The following is a 21,556-nucleotide window of genomic DNA, read 5'->3' on the forward strand; positions in this document are numbered from 1 at the left end:
AATGAAGCAGGCAAAAAGGAATACAAACGTCTCAAAAATGAGATCGACAGGAAGTGCAAAATGGCTAAGCAGGGATGGCTAGAGGACAAATGTAAGGATGTAGAGGCTTGTCTCACTAGGGGTAAGATAGATACTGCCTACAGGAAAATTAAAGAGACCTTTGGAGAGAAGAGAACCACTTGTATGAATATCAAGAGCTCAGATGGAAACCCAGTTCTAAGCAAAGAAGGGAAGGTAGAAAGGTGGAAGGAGTATATAGAGGGTTTATACAAGGGAGATGTACTTGAGGACTATATTATGGAAATGGAAGAGGATGTAGATGAAGACGAAATGGGAGATAAGATACTGCGTGAAGAGTTTGACAGAGCATTGAAAGACCTGAGTCGAAACAAGGCCCCGGGAGTAGACAACATTCCACTAGAACTACTGATGGCCTCGGGAGAGCCAGTCATGACAAAACTCTACCATCTGGTGAGCACGATGTATGAGACAGGCGAAATACCCTCAGATTTCAAGAAGAATATAATAATTCCAATCCCAAAGAAAGCAGGTGTTGACAGATGTGAAAATTACCGAACTATCAGATTAATAAGTCACAGCTGCAAAATACTAACGCGAATTCTTTACAGACGAATGGAAAAACTGGTAGAAGCTGACCTCGGGGAAGATCAGTTTGGATTCCGTAGGAATGTTGGAACACGTGAGGCAATACTGACCTTACGACTTATCTTGGAAGAAAGATTAAGAAAAGGCAAACCTACGTTTCTAGCATTTGTAGACTTAGAGAAAGCTTTTGACAATGTTGACTGGAATACTCTCTTTCAAATTCTGAAGGTGGCAGGGGTAAAATACAGGGAGCGAAAGGCTATTTACAATTTGTACAGAAACCAGATGGCAGTTATAAGAGTCGAGGGGCATGAAAGGGAAGCAGTGGTTGGGAAAGGAGTGAGACAGGGTTGTAGCCTCTCCCCGATGTTATTCAATCTGTATATTGAGCAAGCAGTAAAGGAAACAAAAGAAAAATTCGGAGTAGGTATTAAAATTCATGGAGACGAAGTAAAAACTTTGAGGTTCGCCGATGACATTGTAATTCTGTCAGAGACAGCAAAGGACTTGGAAGAGCAGTTGAACGGAATGGACAGTGTCTTGAAAGGAGGATATAAGATGAACATCAACAAAAGCAAAACGAGGATAATGGAATGTAGTCAAATTAAGTCGGGTGATGCTGAGGGAATTAGATTAGGAAATGAGACACTTAAAGTAGTAAAGGAGTTTTGCTATTTAGGGAGTAAAATAACCGATGATGGTCGAAGTAGAGAGGATATAAAATGTAGACTGGCAATGGCAAGGAAAGCGTTTCTCAAGAAGAGAAATTTGTTAACATCGAGTATAGATTTAGGTGTCAGGAAGTCGTTTCTGAAAGTATTTGTATGGAGTGTAGCCATGTATGGAAGTGAGACATGGACGATAACTAGTTTGGACAAGAAGAGAATAGAAGCTTTCGAAATGTGGTGCTACAGAAGAATGCTGAAGATAAGGTGGGTAGATCACGTAACTAATGAGGAGGTATTGAATAGGATTGGAGAGAAGAGAAGTTTGTGGCACAACTTGACTAGAAGAAGGGATCGGTTGGTAGGACATGTTTTGAGGCATCAAGGGATCACAAATTTAGCATTGGAGGGCAGCGTGGAGGGTAAAAATCGTAGAGGGAGACCAAGAGATCAATACACTAAGCAGATTCAGAAGGATGTAGGTTGCAGTAGGTACTGGGAGATGAAGAAGCTTGCACAGGATAGAGTAGCATGGAGAGCTGCATCAAACCAGTCTCAGGACTGAAGACCACAACAACAACAACAACAAATATAATGAGAGCTTAATGTCTTTTTGAAAGTGCACAATAGTCAAGCAGATTAAGCATAATAGTGCCATCTGTTAGGCTTTACAGAAATTACTGTTAGGTACAGGACAGAATGATATAGGAAAAATTTCAAAAACCGGTGTAGACTCCACAAAATATTTGCATGAAGGTAACTTCAGTAGCACATATATATGAGATTAGAAGAAAATTGTGTTTGAAAATCAGAAGCACAGAAAATATAGTATAAAACAGAAGAATCAAAATTCCACCAAGTAGTAGATTAAAAACATTGAAAAAATTTGTGTTACATAATTGTAACTGTTCACTAAAGATAAGGCCATCGTTTTTAGAAATGTGCTTGAAAATCTCCAGCTCTTCAAGTACATCAAGCCTATGACCTTTCCTTTCTCTGTGTAAAGTGGAAATTTCTTCAACGGGTTTCGGTTTGTGTCTGGAAAGAAAGTCCATCATCGTCGATAGCAATACTGAGGTCCAAGTAAATATGCTGACAGTTGTTATTTTCTAACTCACAAGTGAAGCTGATTTTTTCATGAAGACTGTTAAAATTTCAGACAAGTGTCAAAATCCTTCCCAGGAACCGCTGTATATGATCAAAATGTCATCTGCATACCAAGAATAAGACAAAATACCAAGATCAGCAGCTGAAAAATTATTGATGGCTTTCTTTTCTAGTGAATCAATGAAAATATCAGCCAAGATGACTGCCAGTGAGTTACCCATTGCCAGGTCATTAGGCTGATGGTACAATTTGCCACTGAAAACAAAATAATTGTATCTTACTACTGTTCTTAGCAAATGAATTAGGTCAGTGATTTGCTCATCTGAAATATCTTTTTTAAAAGTACGTAAGTTTTTTCAATGATATCAATGTTTGTTTGAACAGGTATGTTACTATGAAGGTTCGTAATATCTAATGAAAGCAGCTTAGTATCTTGGTCACACCGCAGATCTTTGATTTTAGTGGCTGGATTTTGACTGTTGACAACAGAATAATTTTTTTGAAAAGCAAAGGATTTTTTATTTTTTCGTGAAGATAGCTTGGTAACTCATGACATGCACTGTTCATACTGTTCACAATCGTATGTATCAGATGGTGACTTTTATGTACCTTAAACTGGGAATGCAATTTTGGGCCTGTGGATTCATATTAATAAGCTGTTTTTCATGAAATGGTTTGAGCAAATGCGTAGTACTGTTAACAGCAAGCCTAATTTCTTTTTGTATCATGGTGGTCAGAATCTCTTCTACTTTGGAAAAATTATTCTCCTCAAAAAATCGTAGAGTTTTAGACCTATTCGTTCTGAGTAGTATTGATTACAGCATTCCCTTTGTCAGACTTCCTTATAAGGGCATCATTTTCTTTTAGCTTAACAACTATATTTTTAATCAGTTTCTTATCACAATCACATTGACAGGAAATCTTAAGTGCATGTTTCTCAAAAATACTACATACATGATGAGCTACTCTCATTTCTCAAGAAGCTTCTACTTTGACGCTATCAAGGCCTATTTTAACATCTACAATTATATTTTCTACAACATTTTTATCTGACACGTTAGGCATTACATTGTATTTAAGTCCTTTTTCCAACAAGGCAGTTTCTTCTGGTGTAAAATCTATTTCAGTCTTATTCAAAATTCTGTTGAAAAATTTTTGCTCTGACCAGGCTTTTTTTACAGATAAAAAGCTTTTAAGATTAGCCAGTTTCTTCTCAAGTTTTCTGCATTACAATTCTTGCAGTTATCCAACCTGTCATTAATAAAATCCCAAAATGCATCAAGGCAAAAATTAAAATGTATGGGAAAAATTTTAATGAGCTCAAGATACAAACCATAGGCCTGTTCATTTAATCTGTTCTTTTACAAGTATAAAGCAATGTTTTTCTCAGAAATAATTTTTTTAACTGGATACTGAAAACGTTTTGGATTCTACATGCACTTTCTGATGTTAGCATGGGATTCAACGTAAGCTGGAAAAGTCCGTTTTCTTCACCATGCTTAATAAAATTAATAGCAATACCTGTGTTTAACCATTTTCTTCTTATGTCTTTATACTTGGACTACTTTGTCACAGCCTTAAACACCTGAGCTGGTAGAAATACAGTTTTGAACACAGCTGTTACTCAGCAACCGTATACTAGCTTCAACATAGGATTACGCAGCCAACCGGTTACATGCAACTGGTAGGTATATTGACCTAGATTTCAATATATACTAGGGTGTCTTAATCGGAAGGAAATTTTGCTAAATATATAAAATAATACTTAGAATATTAAGTATGACAAGAAGCACATTAACCAAGATGACACTTTTCATGATGCACAAAGGTTACTTAAAATTGCATTGCTGAAAAGCAACGGCCAGAATTTAAAGCAGTGATGCTCAAGTCAGTGACAAATTATGCCACCAGCCTGATGGTCTCACAGTGGGTAACCCACTGGCAGGCATTTGGCTGATATTTTCATTAATTTGCTGGAAGGAATTCAGCAGTTGTTTGAAATTATTAACAGTCTTCATGGGAAAAAAAAAAAAGACAGCTTCACTTATGAGTTAGAGAATAACCATCCTCAGCTTAATCAATATTGCTATTGACAATGACAGACTTTCTTTTTGTAATTTTTGGAAAGCCACTAATACAGATCGAACTGTGTCCACTAGTTCAGTGCACCCTCATTCCCATAAGAAAGCATTTTTCTATTCAGCCATTCATCGTGCAGTCTCTGTACGTTCGTCACCTGACAAGCTTAATGAAGAGATGAACATAATAAAAACTATTTGCAATTTATAATGGCTATGATCCCACATTAGTTGACAAGATGTCCAAAGTGAAAACTGCCTCTGAAGTGACCACTTTAGGCAGCAGTACTATTCCTGACAGTAACAGTACAAAAATGGTTTATCATTTCATTTTTTGGCCATATTTCATATAAAATTTGTCATCTACTGATAAAGAAATATGGATTCAAAGTTGCCTATTCCGAGAACAACAACAATTTCCAAAAACATTGCATTCACAATCTCGAGTCCACTGTTAAGAAACATTACTCAGGAGTGTGTAAAATCACTTGTGATACGTGTCTCGTTTATTATATAGGACAAACTGGAAGGTCTTTTAGTGTCAGATACAAAGAACATTTGTTGGGAAAAAGAAGCACTAATGTACACAATTCCACACCACTTTTGCTGATCATCTTCTAATTTCTGGACACAAATTGAAACCCATTGAAGAAATTTCCAGTTTACATATGGAAAGGAAAGGTCATAGCCTCAATGTACTCAAATAGTTGGAGATTTTCAACCATATTCAAAGAACAATGGCCTTATCCTCAATGTACACTTACATCTACGTAACAAAAATTTTTTCAATGGTTTCAATCCACTGCTTGTGGAATTTTGATTCTTCTATTTTGTACTATATTTTCCCTGCTTCTAGTTTTCAAACATCGTTTTCTTCTAATCTCATAGATTTGTGCTACCGAAGTTACATTCATGTAAATATTTTATGGATTCTACAGCTGTTTTTAAAATTTTTTCTATATCTTTCTGTCTTTTACGTGATAGCAATTTCTGTAAAGCCTAACAGATGGCTCTATTACACTTAATCTGCTTGACTGCAGTGCATTTTCAAAAAGACATAAGCACTCTCTCTATTTTGTTTTTAAAATTAACTGTCTTTTCTTCCAATTATTTCTGTTGTTGTTGTTGTCAGTTCAGATACTGGTTTGATGCAGCTCTCCATGCTACTCTATCCTGTGCAACCTACATCCTTCTGAATCTGCTTAGGGTATTCATCTCTTGGTCTCCCTCTACAATTGTTACCCTCCATGCTTTCCTCCAATACTAAATTGGTGATCCCTCGATGCCTCAGGATGTGTCCTACCAACCGATGCCTTCATTTAGTCATGTTGTGCCACAAATTCCTCTTCTCCCCAATTCTGTTCAGTACCTCCACATTAGTTATGTGATCTACCCATTTAATCTTTGGAATTCTTCTGTAGCACCACATTTCGAAAGCTTCTATTCTTTTCTTGTCTAAACTATTTATTGTCCATGTTTCGTTTCCATACATGACTACACTCCATACAAATACTTTCAGAAAAGATTTCCTGACACTTAAATCTATACTTGATGTTAACGAATTTCTCTTCTTCAGAAATGCTTTCCTTGCCAGAGGGGGAGGAGGAGACTGGCAAAGAGAGGGGGAGGAAGAGAGTGACAAAGAGAAGAGGAGGAGGAGGAGGAGATGGAGGAGGAGATTGAATAAGAAGGGGAAGATGAACATGGACAGAGAGCGAAGGAGCAGCTGGACAGAGGGGGGAGTAACAGATTGACAGAGAGAGGAAGCAGGAGGAGATGGATAGAGAGGGGCAGGAGGAGATGGACAGAGAGGGGGGCAGAAGGAGATTGACAGAGAATGAGGGGTGGAGAAGGTGGACAGAGAAAGGTGGAAGGAGGAGGTGGATTAATAGGTGACTGGAATAAATATGTACCTGGACCATGCCGCGTACTCTGCTAGTCTTCAATAAAATTTGTCTGAGCGTGTGACTCTCTAGGTGTGTTGCTATACAGACTACTATTTTGGCTGTTGTTGCAAATGCCATTCATCATGGTAAGGTATTGGGCCGGTAAAATATAAAGATCTCATTTTCTAACATTTCATCCTAACTCTATTCAGTTGTTACTGAACTCTATTTTTGATTCTGTGGGAGGTGGGGTCAGCTCCCCTTTATTGAGAGTTACTGACTAATACTGATGGATGAGAAGTAGGTGAGTATAGTGATAAACTACAGTACTCCTACTACTACTACTACTACTACCAAAGTTCTTGTTGGTGGCTATGACAATGCACTGTTTGTCATCATCCACAATGGGGCACCCTCATGAATGCTAGCAATAACAATCAACCCCTGGCTTCTCACTCCAATCATCGAATCAAAAATCAGGCTCAGTAACATTCTTGGCAATTGATACTACAAAGACAATGAAATATCAGATCTGAATGTGCCAATGGATCACCAGCCTGACAAAAGCCACATGCAGCAATGGCCAAAACATTAGCATAAAACTCTGATGACATGGTCATTACCCAGGAAAGCTTTTTTGAGGATAACAATGACCACCGATGTATTTTTTCACTTATATCCAAGTCATTAGAACATGCTTCATGAAGCATGAGGCAAACATTCAGACTGGACAACACAGCAAGTCTTTTTGGCAGAACATCATACTGTGTGTGTAACAAAACTATACTGTTTTCAAAATCTTGCATACTTGCTACGCAGCCCTTAAGACAAAAGTAGAAGAGATGACTGATGTAGTAAAATTATGGATGTGGGCTTGCATTGTCTTTTAGCTGTCAGAAATAGTCAGTTTACAGGTTGACAGTGGTTACAAGAAAACCCCACTTAGTGTGTCAGTACTAGCATCCTCCTCATTCATGAATGCCAGACAACAGAAATAGAAATAAAAACTACTGTCAGTAAATAACATCACCTCCTTTCCCACTTGTGCCCATGCCGTCCATCCAGTTAGTCACAAACTGAGTTTAGTAATTTGCCTGATAACTGATACTAGGGGCAGAATAAAATCTCAATATATTAGATCTGAATTTCGTACACATCCGCCATAATGAATAACATTTAGAACAATGACTTAAACATTGGTGAATATGACAGTGGTGTAATGTGGTTGTGCACCCAGTAAAGTTTTCATGAAGACCACAATTCTAATTAGCAGTACCTGAAAGTAAGGTGGCACTATATGATTGAGTAAAGCCCACACAAGAAGAGGGAGAGATGTCACACACACACACACACACTATCTCACACACACACACACACATACTCTGTTCTTTTGTTGCTGTATTAATTATATTCTGTCTAGGAGTTTCTCACAGTAAATTAATTTCTTATTTTTACTTTGTCTTCACAGGAAGTGCCACTTTAATGGGAATATGTATACCCAATTAAAGCCATAATGTGTCACATTAAATAGAAAGCCAGGGTAAAATACCTATTTTCTGTTAGGACTTGGTTTTGCTAGTTGAAATGATAAGTAATTGTGTGCCTTATGATGCCTGTTACGTTCATCACAATAAGTATGTTGTTTTAGCCTAATGTGATAGCATAGTGTACCAGTGACCTCATCTCAGAATGAAAGAAATTTAGTTGTCCACTACTTACAGGTGATTGACTGCCTTACACATGACTTCAGCAAAAGACAACAGCCACTTTTCTTCTATAAACTAAAGCCAAGTATAGTGAAGATGTTCCAAGGACTACATCCAACAGAATTTGTTGTTTATCATGATCAGAATGAACTGGAGAGTCTTATCAGAGGTAAGATCTACTTCCACAGTTGTTTGTAATTTTTTCAATTCTGAAACTGTTTGTCACTGATTAATAACATTCCACTCAAGTATCTGAAAAGGATTTCAAGCACATGTACATTGTTTACTCTAGCTTGCTGTACTTTAAACATAGTTTTCCTGCCAGTACTTTGGAGGCTGCCTGCAATGGTTCCCAATGGGTGATGGGTTCACCAGTTCCCTACACCAGGACTAATATACTCGTTCGTCAGGGGCCAGTCTTTTGTAATATTTTCATGTCGTGTGTTTTTAACTGTTATAGTTGATTTATTAGAGGTTTAAAATATTTCCTGTATCTGTAAGTACAAAAAAGCTCAAATATGTGAATTAATTTGTGTTTTGTTTCACAGCTCACAAAAAGTACATGGCTGCACGTAACGGTATTTCTGAACTCAGTTTTGTTAGTACTGGATGACTACCACAAGAAGCTTACAAGAATCCTCATTAACTTGAAAATGGAGCTTCCTCAAGTGCAAATGTTTAAGTATGAATCAGTATTATGATTTGAGAAATGAGATTAGCAAAATGTGTGCTGAAACTGAAGACATATTTATATTAGTTCTAGTCAAAATACACGCCAACTGCTTTTCAACACAACTGAAATAAGGCCAAAATATGTTATTAGGTAGTTGTATGTACAAAGCTAAAAACCAATAATACATTTACTTTCTTCTGAAATGCCTAAGTACAAAAGTGTCTGTCGTTACAACAGTGACAATATCAGTAGATAAATCAGATGTGTTACACACTAACTTTCCACAAAAAGAAAGCTGTGAGGCATTTGCTTTGAACTGATTTGTCAGATAAACACTGCCAATCTTTATGACCACTTATGTTAATTTGGGACTGTGTCATTATTAATGAAACAGTGTTGTAATACAGTACATGGAGCAAAAATTTCAACTGTACAAGCATATGCTAGATGCTTCTCCTAACATTTGGATTAAAACTGCACCTGTTCTCAAAGTTCCATTGTGACTGGCTTGGAAACCCAGTTATAAGATGCTGATACATCTCAGAAACCAATATCAGCCTATTGTGCTGAAAATAATGAACAAATACTGGTTTAAGAATTTTGGATATATCTGTAAGGGCAATCTGCATAATTCTGCAGAAGTAAGGGCAGCAATGAACTGCATGTTAAGGATTTAAAGAAACAGTGTACTCAGATACTGTACAATTAATTTGTTATTGTCATAATTGCAACATTGAACAATTTATAAGGATGTTACAATGAGTTCTTGTCAGTATCTTGTCAAGCATTCTTGCTGGAAGTTGCCTCTCATTCTACTAATTGCTAGGCTTGGTTTATGTGTATTGTACACAAATTCATGTGGTTAGACATTATCCACTGAACAACTACAGCGAAACTGAGTCCAAGCCTTAGCATGTACTTACTTTATGTATAGCAATTCAAATACAGAATTAACTGCTTTTTGTTAAATATAGTCTGGTGATTACACACATCCTCTTTAACTGATGACTCATTTCATCAACAGTATAGTGTTTTTGTCTGTGTAGCCAGGGTTACTGCAGAAAACATATAAGAATTTATTTTCTTTTTTTCAGGAAATGTAGCCCTATTATCCATTAGCTTTCTAATTTACAACAGTGAACTGGAGGCTATAAATTTTTAGATAAGTAATATAATGATTTCATTTTCCTGCACTGCTGATTATTTCAGTTGCTCGTCTCTCAACTAACGGTGCAGATTATATACTGAAGAGCCAAAGAAACTGGTACACCTGCCTAATATCATGTAGGGTCTACGTGAGTACACAGAAGTACCGCAACATGTTGCTGCATGGACTTGACAAATTTCTGATGGAGTGCTGGAGGGATTTGACACCATGAATCCTGCAGGGCTATCCATAAATCCGTAGTATGAGGGGTTGGAGATCTCTTCTGAACAGCATGTTGCAAAGCATCCCAGATATGCTCAATAATATTCATATCTGGGGAGTTTGGTGGCCATCGAAAGTGTTTAAACTCAGAAGAGTGTTCCTGGAGCCACTCTGTAGCAATCATGGACATGTGGGGTGTACCATTGCCCTGCTGGAAATGCCCAAGTCCGTTGGAATGCACAATGGACATGAACGGAGGCATGTGATCAGAAAGGATGCTTACGTATGTGTCACCTGCCAGAGTCATATTTAGACATTATCAGGGATCCCATATCACTCAAACTGCACATGCCCCACATCATCACAGAGCCTCCACCAGCTTGAACAGTCCTCTGCTGATATGCAAGGTCCATGGATTTATGAGGCTGTCTCCATACCCATACACATCCATCCACTCGATACAATTTGAAACAAGACTCGTCTGACCAGGCAACATGTTTCCTGTCATCAGCAGTCCAATGTCAGTATTGACAGACACAGATGAGGCATAGAGCTTTGTGTCATGCAGTCATCAAGGGTACATGAGTGGGCCATCATCTCTGAAAGCCCATAACAATGAAGTTTCGTTGAATGATTCACACGCTGACACTTGTTGATGGCCCAGCATTGAAATCTGCAGCAATTTGTAGAAGGGTTGCACTTCTGTCATGTTGAATGATTCTCTTCAGTCATTGTTGGTCCCATTCTTGCAGGATCTTTTTCCAGCTGCAGCAATGTTGAAGATTTGATATTTTACCAGATTCCTGATATTCATGATACACTTGTGAAATGGCTGTATGGGAAAATCCCCACTTCATCGCTACCTCGGAGATGCTGTGTCCCATCGCTCATGCACCGACTATAACGCCACTTTCAAACTCACTTAAATCTTGATAACCTGCCACTGTAGCAACAGTAGCCATTCTAACAACGGCAACAGACACTTGTTGTCTTATATAGGCACTGCCGACCGCAGTGCCGTATTCTGCTTATTTACATATCTCTGTATTTGAATACGCATCCCTATTCCAGTTTCTTTGGCGCTTCAGTGTATTTCAAATTGATTATTCTAGCACCTTCATCTTACAGCATTAAAAACAAATCTCCTTATAAATGTTTCTGATTTTGAAAAGATAGTTTTGATATTTGATTTTTATGCTGGCAAATAAATAATTCTTTGTCACAATTAGTGATTGCCTTGTTTTCTCATTTTAAAAATATTAGAATGTTTTTAAATATTTTGTATACAGTAAAACATGTTGTGCAAAAGAGCATCCTATGTTTTTAAATGGTGTATGCCAAACATTTTCCAAGATCATCATGTATAATTTACTTGAAAAATATTTATAGTTTCTGTTATGCCAATAAAGACAATTTCTGAGTTTTAAACAATTTGTATTGATGTAATATAGGTATATATTCACCATCATGACTACACACTGATGAACAAAAACATTATGATCACCTGCTTTATAGCATGTTGGTCAACCTTTGGAACACAATATAGTAGTGATTCTGTGAGGCATGCATTTCACAGGTCCTTGTTAGGTTTTCAGAGGTATGTGGTACCAGAAGTCTACACAGAGATCATGCAATTCCTGTAAATTATGGGTCAGTTGTTTGTGGGTGTGGAGCTGGCACCTGCTAGTATCCCAGATGATTTCCACCAGGTTTAGGTTAGACAAATATGGTGACCTCGAACCGCAGTAGCACAATTCTGGCACTGTCCTCACATGAAGGAATGTAGGTGACCCACAATAATGTTCTCGTATTCCTTAGTATCATGGTGTCTTCAATCTCTACCATAGGTCTCATGGAAGACCACACTACTGCCCCCCCCCCCCCCCCGACAACAGATAATATAACACTGTCTCCAATAATGTGTGCAAGTGATGCCGTGCATGTTTCAAACTGCCATTTGCCTGGATAGTGGCATATCCGCCCTCGGTGATCGACCTGAATGGTATGGTACAAAGCACTTTTGCCTCCACAAACATTGTGCTGTCTCCAGATCTGCCACAGATCAATGCCTGCCCTGCTTTACAGAGTGGCCAAGTTGTTTACCTTCTCATTTTGAGATGATGTGTGGGCATTCAACACCTTATTGCCTACTTGGGATGTCACCATCCAACCATTTTCTGTAGATCCACTTTATAGTAGCACATGAACAGCCAACTGACTTCACCAATTCTGAGATTTTTCTGCTATAAAAATCTGCCCTTTGCCACAGTCACTTATCTCAGTTCATTTCTCTATTGGCAGCCTGTATTGTTGCTTGAATGATTCCCCATTCATCTCTACCCCATTTATATACTTCCAAAACCACATCTTGTACTCACAACAAAGCCAGACAGTATTCAGTCTGTAACGTCCCACCAGTTAGTGAGTGGTTAAAAATGGTTTAAATACCTGTGAATATCTTGCCTTCAGTCTCCCTCGATGACTGCATACATGAGATAAAATATGCTTGTTCAATAAATACAGGATACCATAATGGATTTCACTACAATGAAGTAGGTCACAACAGAAGTAAAGTAAGTACGTAGATTTATTCACTTCAAAACCTGTATTCTTATGAGCTCATGATCAATCTTCGGTGTAATAAGCCTCGTTGTTACTACTACAGCTAACAGATGGTAGCACATACTACACTGGTGATATTAAATAGTCCAGATGCAGTAATCTGATAGAAATGCGTGTGTGAGGTCCATTGCATTGTTCAACACTTATACTCACTCAACAAAGTACGAATATAAAGTCACATATCATACTGCCTTTTGCGATATTAAATCAAACTGTTTAACACTCCGAAATAATCTGTCACTGCACTGGTCTAATACGCTGTTTTAGACAATGTCCAACACGAGTTGCTCTATCGTAAATCCAAACCTGAATCATGAACCAAGAACTTATCTCAACTATACACACAGATCTGTCCTCTAGTGGGCCCAACACTCATCTGCCCTAACAATACTCAAGACCGAGTATTTATACTCTTCCTACAATGTACTATTGGTTATAATAATGCAAAACATAATTTATAATATGAAATAGTTTAACAACATTATCAATCACTCTATAATATTCCCTACTTTGCTAGAAGAAGTTTAAGACATTTTCTCAACACCTAGGAGAAGACCAATTTGGTTTCAGATCCGGAAAAGGAACTAGAGATGCAATACTAGCTCTGAGGAAGGTATTAGAAAGACGAACTGAAGTTAAAAGGAAAATCTACTTGATCTTTATAGATTTAGAAAAAGCATTTGACGTGGTTAATTGGAAATTGTTATTCTGAACAATGAAGGAAAAAAATCTTGATTGGAGGGACAGAAGATCAATCTGGAACCTGTATAAAAGGCAGGAAGCAGATTCTGGTGTTAGGAACTTGCTTATTAATAATAGTGAGGCTGTAACTGTTGGTTGGTAATATTTAGTGACAAAATGCAACCTAACGCTAGATCGCGTACTTACGACTATCCTGTGTGGCCGTTTTTTAGTACGACTTTAAAAGAGAGAGAGATTATTAATTGATCACCGATGCGTGGGTTCTCGATTGTGTTCAGGAGACGTACGGATTGATTACGCGAATAATTGACATTTTCCAGAATGAGATTTTCACTCTGCAGCGGAGTGTGCGCTGATATGAAACTTCCTGGCAGATTAAAACTGTGTGCCCGACCGAGACTCGAACTCGGGTCCCGAGTTCGAGTCTCGGTCGGGCACACAGTTTTAATCTGCCAGGAAGTTTCATATCAGCGCACACTCCGCTGCAGAGTGAAAATCTCATTCTGGAAACATCCCCCAGGCTGTGGCTAAGCCATGTCTCCGCAATATCCTTTCTTTCAGGAGTGCTAGTTCTGCATGGTTCGCAGGAGAGCTTCTGTAAAGTTTGGAAGGTAGGAGACGAGGTACTGGCAGAAGTAAAGCTGTGAGTACCGGGCGTGAGTCGTGCTTCGGTAGCTCAGTTGGTAGAGCACTTGCCCGCGGAAGGCAAAGGTCCCGAGTTCGAGTCTTGGTCGGGCACACAGTTTTAATCTGCCAGGAAGTTTCAATTGACATTTTGACCCGGTTTGCCTTCACGCAATCAGAATCTTCGATGAAAATACCTAAGGGACCTATTTGAATATAAAAATGGAAATGAAAGCAAATTAGTGGACTTTCGTAAGAGAAAGATTAACAGATCGGAAGTTGAACACATTAGTGGTCTCCCAAATACAATCGAGACACCGTGATAAAGAGCGAACCTGTAACAAAGCTCATATACAATTTGAACATCATTTTTGGCTAATGAAAGAAAAGAATACTGCATCATAAAATATCAATATATTTTGAACAAATTAGCGTTAAACTACTAGACATTGATAAATACACAATAAATGCCTGACTTACATCTGATATTTCTTTTGTGGATGGCGCAGCCGAATAATCGCTGCTCTGTCAGTCTGTTCCTTTTTAAAATTAAATGTCCTTGCATGTGCGTAAGTACATTGTTACCTCACCGGAGTTACCTAAATGTTTGTTCGTCTTTTCACATAGTTTTTACACAAAATAAAAATACAACTTGTAGTAAGGCTATGCAGTACGTCTTAACATGTCGGCGACCAAATGTGCAAGCGATAACAAAAGATAGATTGTTCTTTCTTCTGTTTCGCAGCTTCTTGCTATCAAGCGCTGCGGCAATGATTTTAAATATCTGCGCCCAGCGGGTAACACTGTTTGAGTATTTAAACGCTGGACGCGCGGCTTGGTATAGGCGCACATAAAAAAAAAAAATATTTCGTCTTTCTACTCTCGCGCTGTGATGCTTAGCATCTTTACGAACTACAGCTCGTTGGCTGTCCTTTTCTTTAATGACGAATATCACACATGCAAAGTAGCTGAAATCCAATAATATTACAAGAGATAGAAGTGAATGGTGTGAAGAAGATAGCAGAAATAAGGAAGGTAGTAAGGCATGGATGCCCATTATCACCATATTTGTTCAACTTATTTATTGGAAAAACCATTGAAAAATTGAAAAGAATAACCAAAGGAATTAAAATTAACGGGAACGAATACACTGTATTCGTTTTGCAGATGATATAGTAGCACTTGATGACTCAGTAAAGGAAATGGAGTTAATGTTGCTAAAATTTGCCAAAATCCTAAGAGAATTTAATCTAAAAATAAATAAGAAGAAAACAAAAACTATGGTAGTAGTGAAGACAAAAGAAAATGGTAAAGTTAATACTAACCTTAAGATGATGTTCTAGAGCAGGTTGAGAACTTCTGTTATTTGGGGAGCACAATCACTGACGACAATAAATGTATCACAGATATAAAGAGAAGAATAGCCTTGGCAAAGCAAGCTTTCCAAAATAAAAGCAGTTTACTAACAGACAGTCATATAAGCCTAGAAAGTAGGAAAAGTTTGTCAAAACTTTTGTCTGGAGTGTCTTAACATACGGATGTGAAGCGTGGACTCTGGGAAAGGCAGAGAAAAAGAGACAGGATGCAATGGAAATGTGGATATGGAGAAGAATGACGAAAACAAGCTGGGTAGTTAGAAAAAGTAATGAACAGATCTTAAGAGAAGTGAACGAGCACAGAACGCTGCTAAATTATATAGAAAGAAGAAAATCAAAAATGATAGGGTACATAATGAGACACAACCAGCTCCTAAAGAATGTATTTGAAGGAAAAGTTTTAGGGAAAAAATCGAGAGGCAGGCCAAGAGCAACGTATGTTAATAACATCAAAGAAGATATGGAGATAAAATCGTGTGAAGTATTGAAGAGGATGACAATGGAGAGAGGGACGTGGCTAAATCGACAAGGCATAATCTTTAGTTTATGATGATGACCATCTCCAAAAAATTCCTTAATAGATTTTTGTGGCACTGTGCAGTACCACACCTAAAATGACAAAATAGTAAAAATCGTACATAAATATCAGCCATGACCCATGGATAGATGTACACATAAAAGGGGAACAAAAAGTTAGATACTGAAATTTAAAAATGACGATGTAACTCACTAACGGTGTGTGTTGCAAGTAAGAGGAATCACTGTAAACAGTACTGAAAAACTATATAGCGAATTACACTACAAAAGAGGGTGCAAATCAGCCCTTAAAGCAATACAGCAGTGTAAATGGAAGAACATTAAAATCAGACATAACAAACGAACTTGCGTAATTCGTACCGAATCGATTGCGACTGATGATATATTAGAGGGCAACTCACATCATAAATCAATTGTTTTCAGGTGTAAAGATAATGTGTACTACTATATTTGGTCATTGTTCAATGATGAGCTGCCGTGTAAAGCACTGTGTTTTTGCAGTTATTTGACTTTCAACTTTTAGTTGTTAAATCAATTTATGTAAATCGAATAATGTTTGTTACCGTTACATTTAGCATTTTTGATGAAACTGGTACGAAATACAGAGAACTCGGATCTCGTTTTCTGTGTAAAGATGCTTTTCTCAATAGCTCTGTAACAGGAAAGAATGAAGCCGCATCCGCAGTACATTAAAACTTCTTGCCAGAAACAACTGAATATTTTTGGTTGCCGGCCGGGGTGGCCGAGCGGTTCTAGGCGCTGCTGTCTGGAACCGCGCGACTGCTACGGTCGCGGGTTCGAATCCTGCCTCGGGCATGGATGTGTGTGATGTCCTTAGGTTAGTTAGGTTTAAGTAGTTCTAAGTTCTAGGGGACTGATGACCTTAGAAGTTAAGTCCCATAGTGCTCAGAGCCAATTTTTGCTTGCTGCTGGTTTTGCGGCAAGTTCAACTGTGAACATTGCCTTGCATTATAGCACTGTACTTTTCCTTTCATAAGCTAACGAATGGCATACGTCACATAGATAAAAACATCTCAGTATTTATTGTACAGAGAAACTATTCATCTCTTTGCATACGTTATCTGCTGGAAACCTAGTTTCAGGATCTTGAACTGTTTATGTGTAGTGACTAGTCACGCTGCACTCTATGAGTGGCGTGCAGAAACTTATCATGTGCGGCGTACCACCAACACATACAACACATTTACTCGTCACTGGAAAGGTATAGCTTTCCTACCACGATAAAAAGTTACTTTGGTACGTTAGCTTCAGCTGGTACACTGCAATGCACGATCTCACGTATTCAAAAGAAATCACATGAGAAACGTTGCATAGCGGAAAGAAGAAGCCCCACGCAAACCAGAAAAGTATTTTCTTAAATTTTGTGTGCAATTAGTAAAACGTTTTCCGAACAAACTAATTTCAGAAAAGGATGTAGCTTTACATCTACTACATCTACATCTATACTCCGCGAGCCACCTTACGGTGTGTGGCGGAGGGTACTTATTGTACCACTATCTGATCCCCCCTTCCCTGTTCCATTCACGAATTGTGCGTGGGAAGAACGACTGCTTGTAAGTCTCCGTATTTGCTCTAATTTCTCGGATCTTTTCGTTGTGATCATTACGCGAGATATATGTGGGCGGTAGTAATATGTTGCCCATCTCTTCCCGGAATGTGCTCTCTCGTAATTTCGATAATAAACCTCTCCGTATTGCGTAACGCCTTTCTTGAAGTGTCCGCCACTGGAGCTTGTTCAACGTCTCCGTAACGCTCTCGCGCTGACTAAATGTCCCCATGACGAATCGCGCTGCTTTTCGCTGGATCATGTCTATCTCTTCTATTAATCCAACCTGGTAAGGGTCCCATACTGATGAGCAATACTCAAGAATCGGACGAACAAGCGTTTTGTAAGCTACTTCTTTCGTCGATGAGTCACATTTTCTTAGAATTCTTCCTATGAATCTCAACCTGGCGCCTGCTTTTCCCACTATTTGTTTTATGTGATCATTCCACTTCAGATCGCTCCGGATAGTAACTCCTAAGTATTTTACGGTCGTTACCGCTTCCAATGATTTACCACCTATGGCATAATCGTACTGGAATGGATTTCTGCCCCTATGTATGCGCATTATATTACATTTATCTACGTTTAGGGAAAGCTGCCAGCTGTCGCACCATTCATTAATCCTCTGCAGGTCTTCCTGGAGTACGTACGAGTCTTCTGGTGTTGCTACTTTCTTGTAGACAACCGTGTCATCTGCAAATAGCCTCACGGAGCTACCGATGTTGTCAACTAAGTCATTTATGTATATTGTAAACAATAAAGGTCCTATCACGCTTCCTTGCGGTACTCCCGAAATTACCTCTACATCTGCAGATTTTGAACCGTTAAGAATGACATGTTGTGTTCTTTCTTCTAGGAAATCCTGAATCCAATCACAAACCTGGTCCGATATTCCGTAAGCTCGTATTTTTTTCACTAAACGTAAGTGCGGAACCGTATCAAATGCCTTCCTCATATATATAAAACAATGGACCACATGACTGAAAATTCGGTTTCCGCTTCGGTTCTTTTGTGTATCAGGGCGAAAAAGAGTTTCCCGCAAACAATCCGCAACAATAATACCGCGTCTCTGAGCTAGGGATAACGAATTGCGATAATGAATCTGGATAATAAATCAGTGCGCACTAGACTTAATGATAAATTTATTTACAATGCGTTAGTAAACTGAGGGCTGTTTTTAGCATGAAAGACATTATCTAAGCAATGATTGCCATGACTGATTGAGTGCACTGCTTAACTACTATCGCAGGGTTGACTATGAGAAATGTGGCTCATAAACAAAGCAGTGTGCGTCAAATCATTAATGTATTATGTATTCCCTTGAGATATAAATGGGATATATTTGTAACTAGTCAAATTAATTAAAATTTTCATACTGAAATGTGAATGTAGTACGTGTCATGAACAATGAACTTCACAACAACTTGCTATACAGTAATGTCTCGATATATACCGGTACGTCTCACTTTTCTGATCCTGCAACAGCAGTGGACTTTCTCTTGCTGAGGAATAAAAGGATAATCTGAATACACTGCCATGGTGCCTAATTTCAGGACGAGCTGCAATGGGTTACCGAGGGATTCTCTTGCAATACTGTATCTAGCCCAAACGCATGCGTCCAGATACTAATTTTCCTGCAACTTACAAGAATTATTCCATCTTAGTTCTTGATGTGATGTTATATGTACGTAGTTTGCGGCTTTCTGTACGAGTTTAATTTATATTGTTACATGATTATCGACGCCTTTGTTGATTGAACCTCTACTTGCTTTGTTGTAGTGGTAGGAATGCTTATTCACCTACGGTTTTTAATTACTTCTGGAACATATCTTCTCTTTTTCCTACTCGAATCCTTGGAGCTGACCAGTTTGCCGCCGATACGAATAGTCAAGCGAGTTCTGAGCAATGAGCAGGCACTAAACCAATCTGGCATACCTTTTTTATTCTATGTTCCTTGGTTCTGAGTGTGCAAATGCGGCCTCCCTCCCTTTTCTCCGCCATAATGAATTTCGAGCAGTGACGTCACCTGGCAGCTACTGCAGTTTGTTTACAACGGTGTCGCTCAGTGTTTCTATCGAAGGCGTGCATGTAAGTTCGTCTTACATGTTAGTTTGTGTGTATTTCTTGTCCTGCCGAGTGTTCAGTTGGAAAGGAGTTTGTTTCGTGAGTCTTGTAGCTTCGTTTTTGGAATTATGTCTACAAATACGTCGTATTGTGCAGTTGCTGAATGTAGTAATAGCAGACGTATGACTGAAGGCGTAATTTATCATCGTTTTCCAAAAAATGATGAACTACAGAACTACAGCGTAAGTGGATTGACACTAGAACAGTAAACAAAAAGAGCTCTCTCAACGTTGAAAACTTTATCTCCGAAGAAAAGTAAGCTGGACAAATCCAGCAACACAGACGTTTTTACTGATCCGCTAATTTCACTTAAAGACCAGGAAATTCAAGAACTGAAGAAAGAACTGGTTATTTTGAAGATCAAAAATGTTCGACTGGAACAAAGAATTAAGCCCATGAAAGAAATTATAAAGCAAGCTGTATCTATGAAACGTAATGTGTCTCATACTAAGAAGGACAAATGTGTATGCTATGATTTGAGAAGTACAGTTTGTCAGTGATAATATTCTTCTCGGGTATGCAGCCGGATCATGACGTCTTCCAGAAACAATATTTCCGCGGTCCAACTGGCCGCCATCATCAGGTGAGTGCGCTGGTGCACAATCTCGCCGGAACTGACTTCCCAGCGCAAGCGGCAGCCCATATATAGGCCGCAGAAGACCCACAACGCGTGCGCGAGAAGATGCCGTAGCTGCCCTCTAGTGCAGTAAACATGCCGCGCCGCCAGTGGTGGAAAGAGGCGAAATCGAGATATCGCTGTCAAAAATAAAAGAAATTTCAAAAAATTCTATTCCGACGATTGAGACGCAGACCGTTGTTTTTTAATGTCAGATAACACCGGGTCCCAAGTCTTACTTAAAAGATAACCCTTGTCTCTATTAATAAGATTGTCAGATAAACGAATCTCTATGGATTCTTTTAAAACACAGTCCCAATAGCGAGATGCAGGGGCAACCATTTGTGTCGCATCATATTGCATTCTGTGTCCCTCGGTGAGACAGTGCTCCGCCACTGCGGATTTCTCGGGTTGAAGCAGCCGTGTGTGCCGCTGATGCTCAACACATCGGTCCTGAATGGTCCGGATCGTCTGACCAATATAAGCCTTCCCACAGTGGCAAGGGATCTTATACACACCGGGCTTCCTCAAACCCAAGTCATCCTTAACAGAGCCAAGAAACGCTCTAAGCTTGGCCGGCGGACGAAAAATACTTTTGATGTGATATCTTTTTAGAATTCTTCCTATCTTCGAGGAAATGCTCCCAGCAAAAGGCAGAAAAGCCACCGATTTGCAGGTATCTTCTGGTGGTTCAGGCGATGGTCCAAACTGGAAAGCACGACGGATCTGTTTATCTGTATAGCCATTCTGCTTGAACACAACCTTAAGGTGGTCCAATTCTTGTGTCAAGCTTTCTCCATCTGAAATGGCATAAGCTCTTCTCGCCAACGTTCGCAGGACCCCCGTACGCTGGAACGATGGATGACAGCTAGAAGCATGCAGGTAACGGTCCGTGTGCGTAGGCTTTCGATAAACACTGTGTCCCAGTGTCCCATCATCCTTTCTGTACACCAGAACATCCAGAAACGGAAGCTTTCCATCACTTTCCACCTCCATGGTAAACTTGATGCTGGGATGCAGGGAATTAAAATGATCTAGGAGGCGGTCAAGAGCCTCTCTCCCATGAGGCCACACCATAAACGTGTCGTCAACGTACCTCCAGAAACAGGTTGGTTTTAAGGACGCCGTCTTCAGCGCCATGTCCTCCAAATCTTCCATAAAAAGGTTGGCGACTATTGGGGACAGTGGGCTCCCCATAGCCACTCCGTCAGTCTGTTCAAAATATTTGTCATTGAATAAAAAGTACGTCGGTCGCGCGGTTCCAGACTGAAGCACCTAGAACCGCTCGGTCACTCCGG

At 39.1% G+C, this 21,556-nt stretch overlaps 1 protein-coding gene across 1 annotated transcript in view; it reads left to right on the forward strand.

The window, feature by feature from the left end:
- LOC126237544 (sodium-independent sulfate anion transporter-like) overlaps positions 1-8,676 on the forward strand; it is a 71,754-nt gene extending 63,078 nt beyond the window's left edge. The window contains exons 11-12 of the mRNA XM_049947730.1: positions 8,064-8,217; positions 8,597-8,676. Coding sequence (XP_049803687.1) covers positions 8,064-8,217; positions 8,597-8,661 — 219 coding nt within the window. The 3' untranslated portion in view covers positions 8,662-8,676. The remainder of the gene's footprint in view (positions 1-8,063; positions 8,218-8,596) is intronic.
- The last annotated feature ends 12,880 nt before the right edge of the window (positions 8,677-21,556 follow it).

Source organism: Schistocerca nitens, chromosome 2 (genome assembly GCF_023898315.1).
Source record: "Schistocerca nitens isolate TAMUIC-IGC-003100 chromosome 2, iqSchNite1.1, whole genome shotgun sequence".
Classification (NCBI taxonomy): domain Eukaryota; kingdom Metazoa; phylum Arthropoda; class Insecta; order Orthoptera; family Acrididae; genus Schistocerca; species Schistocerca nitens.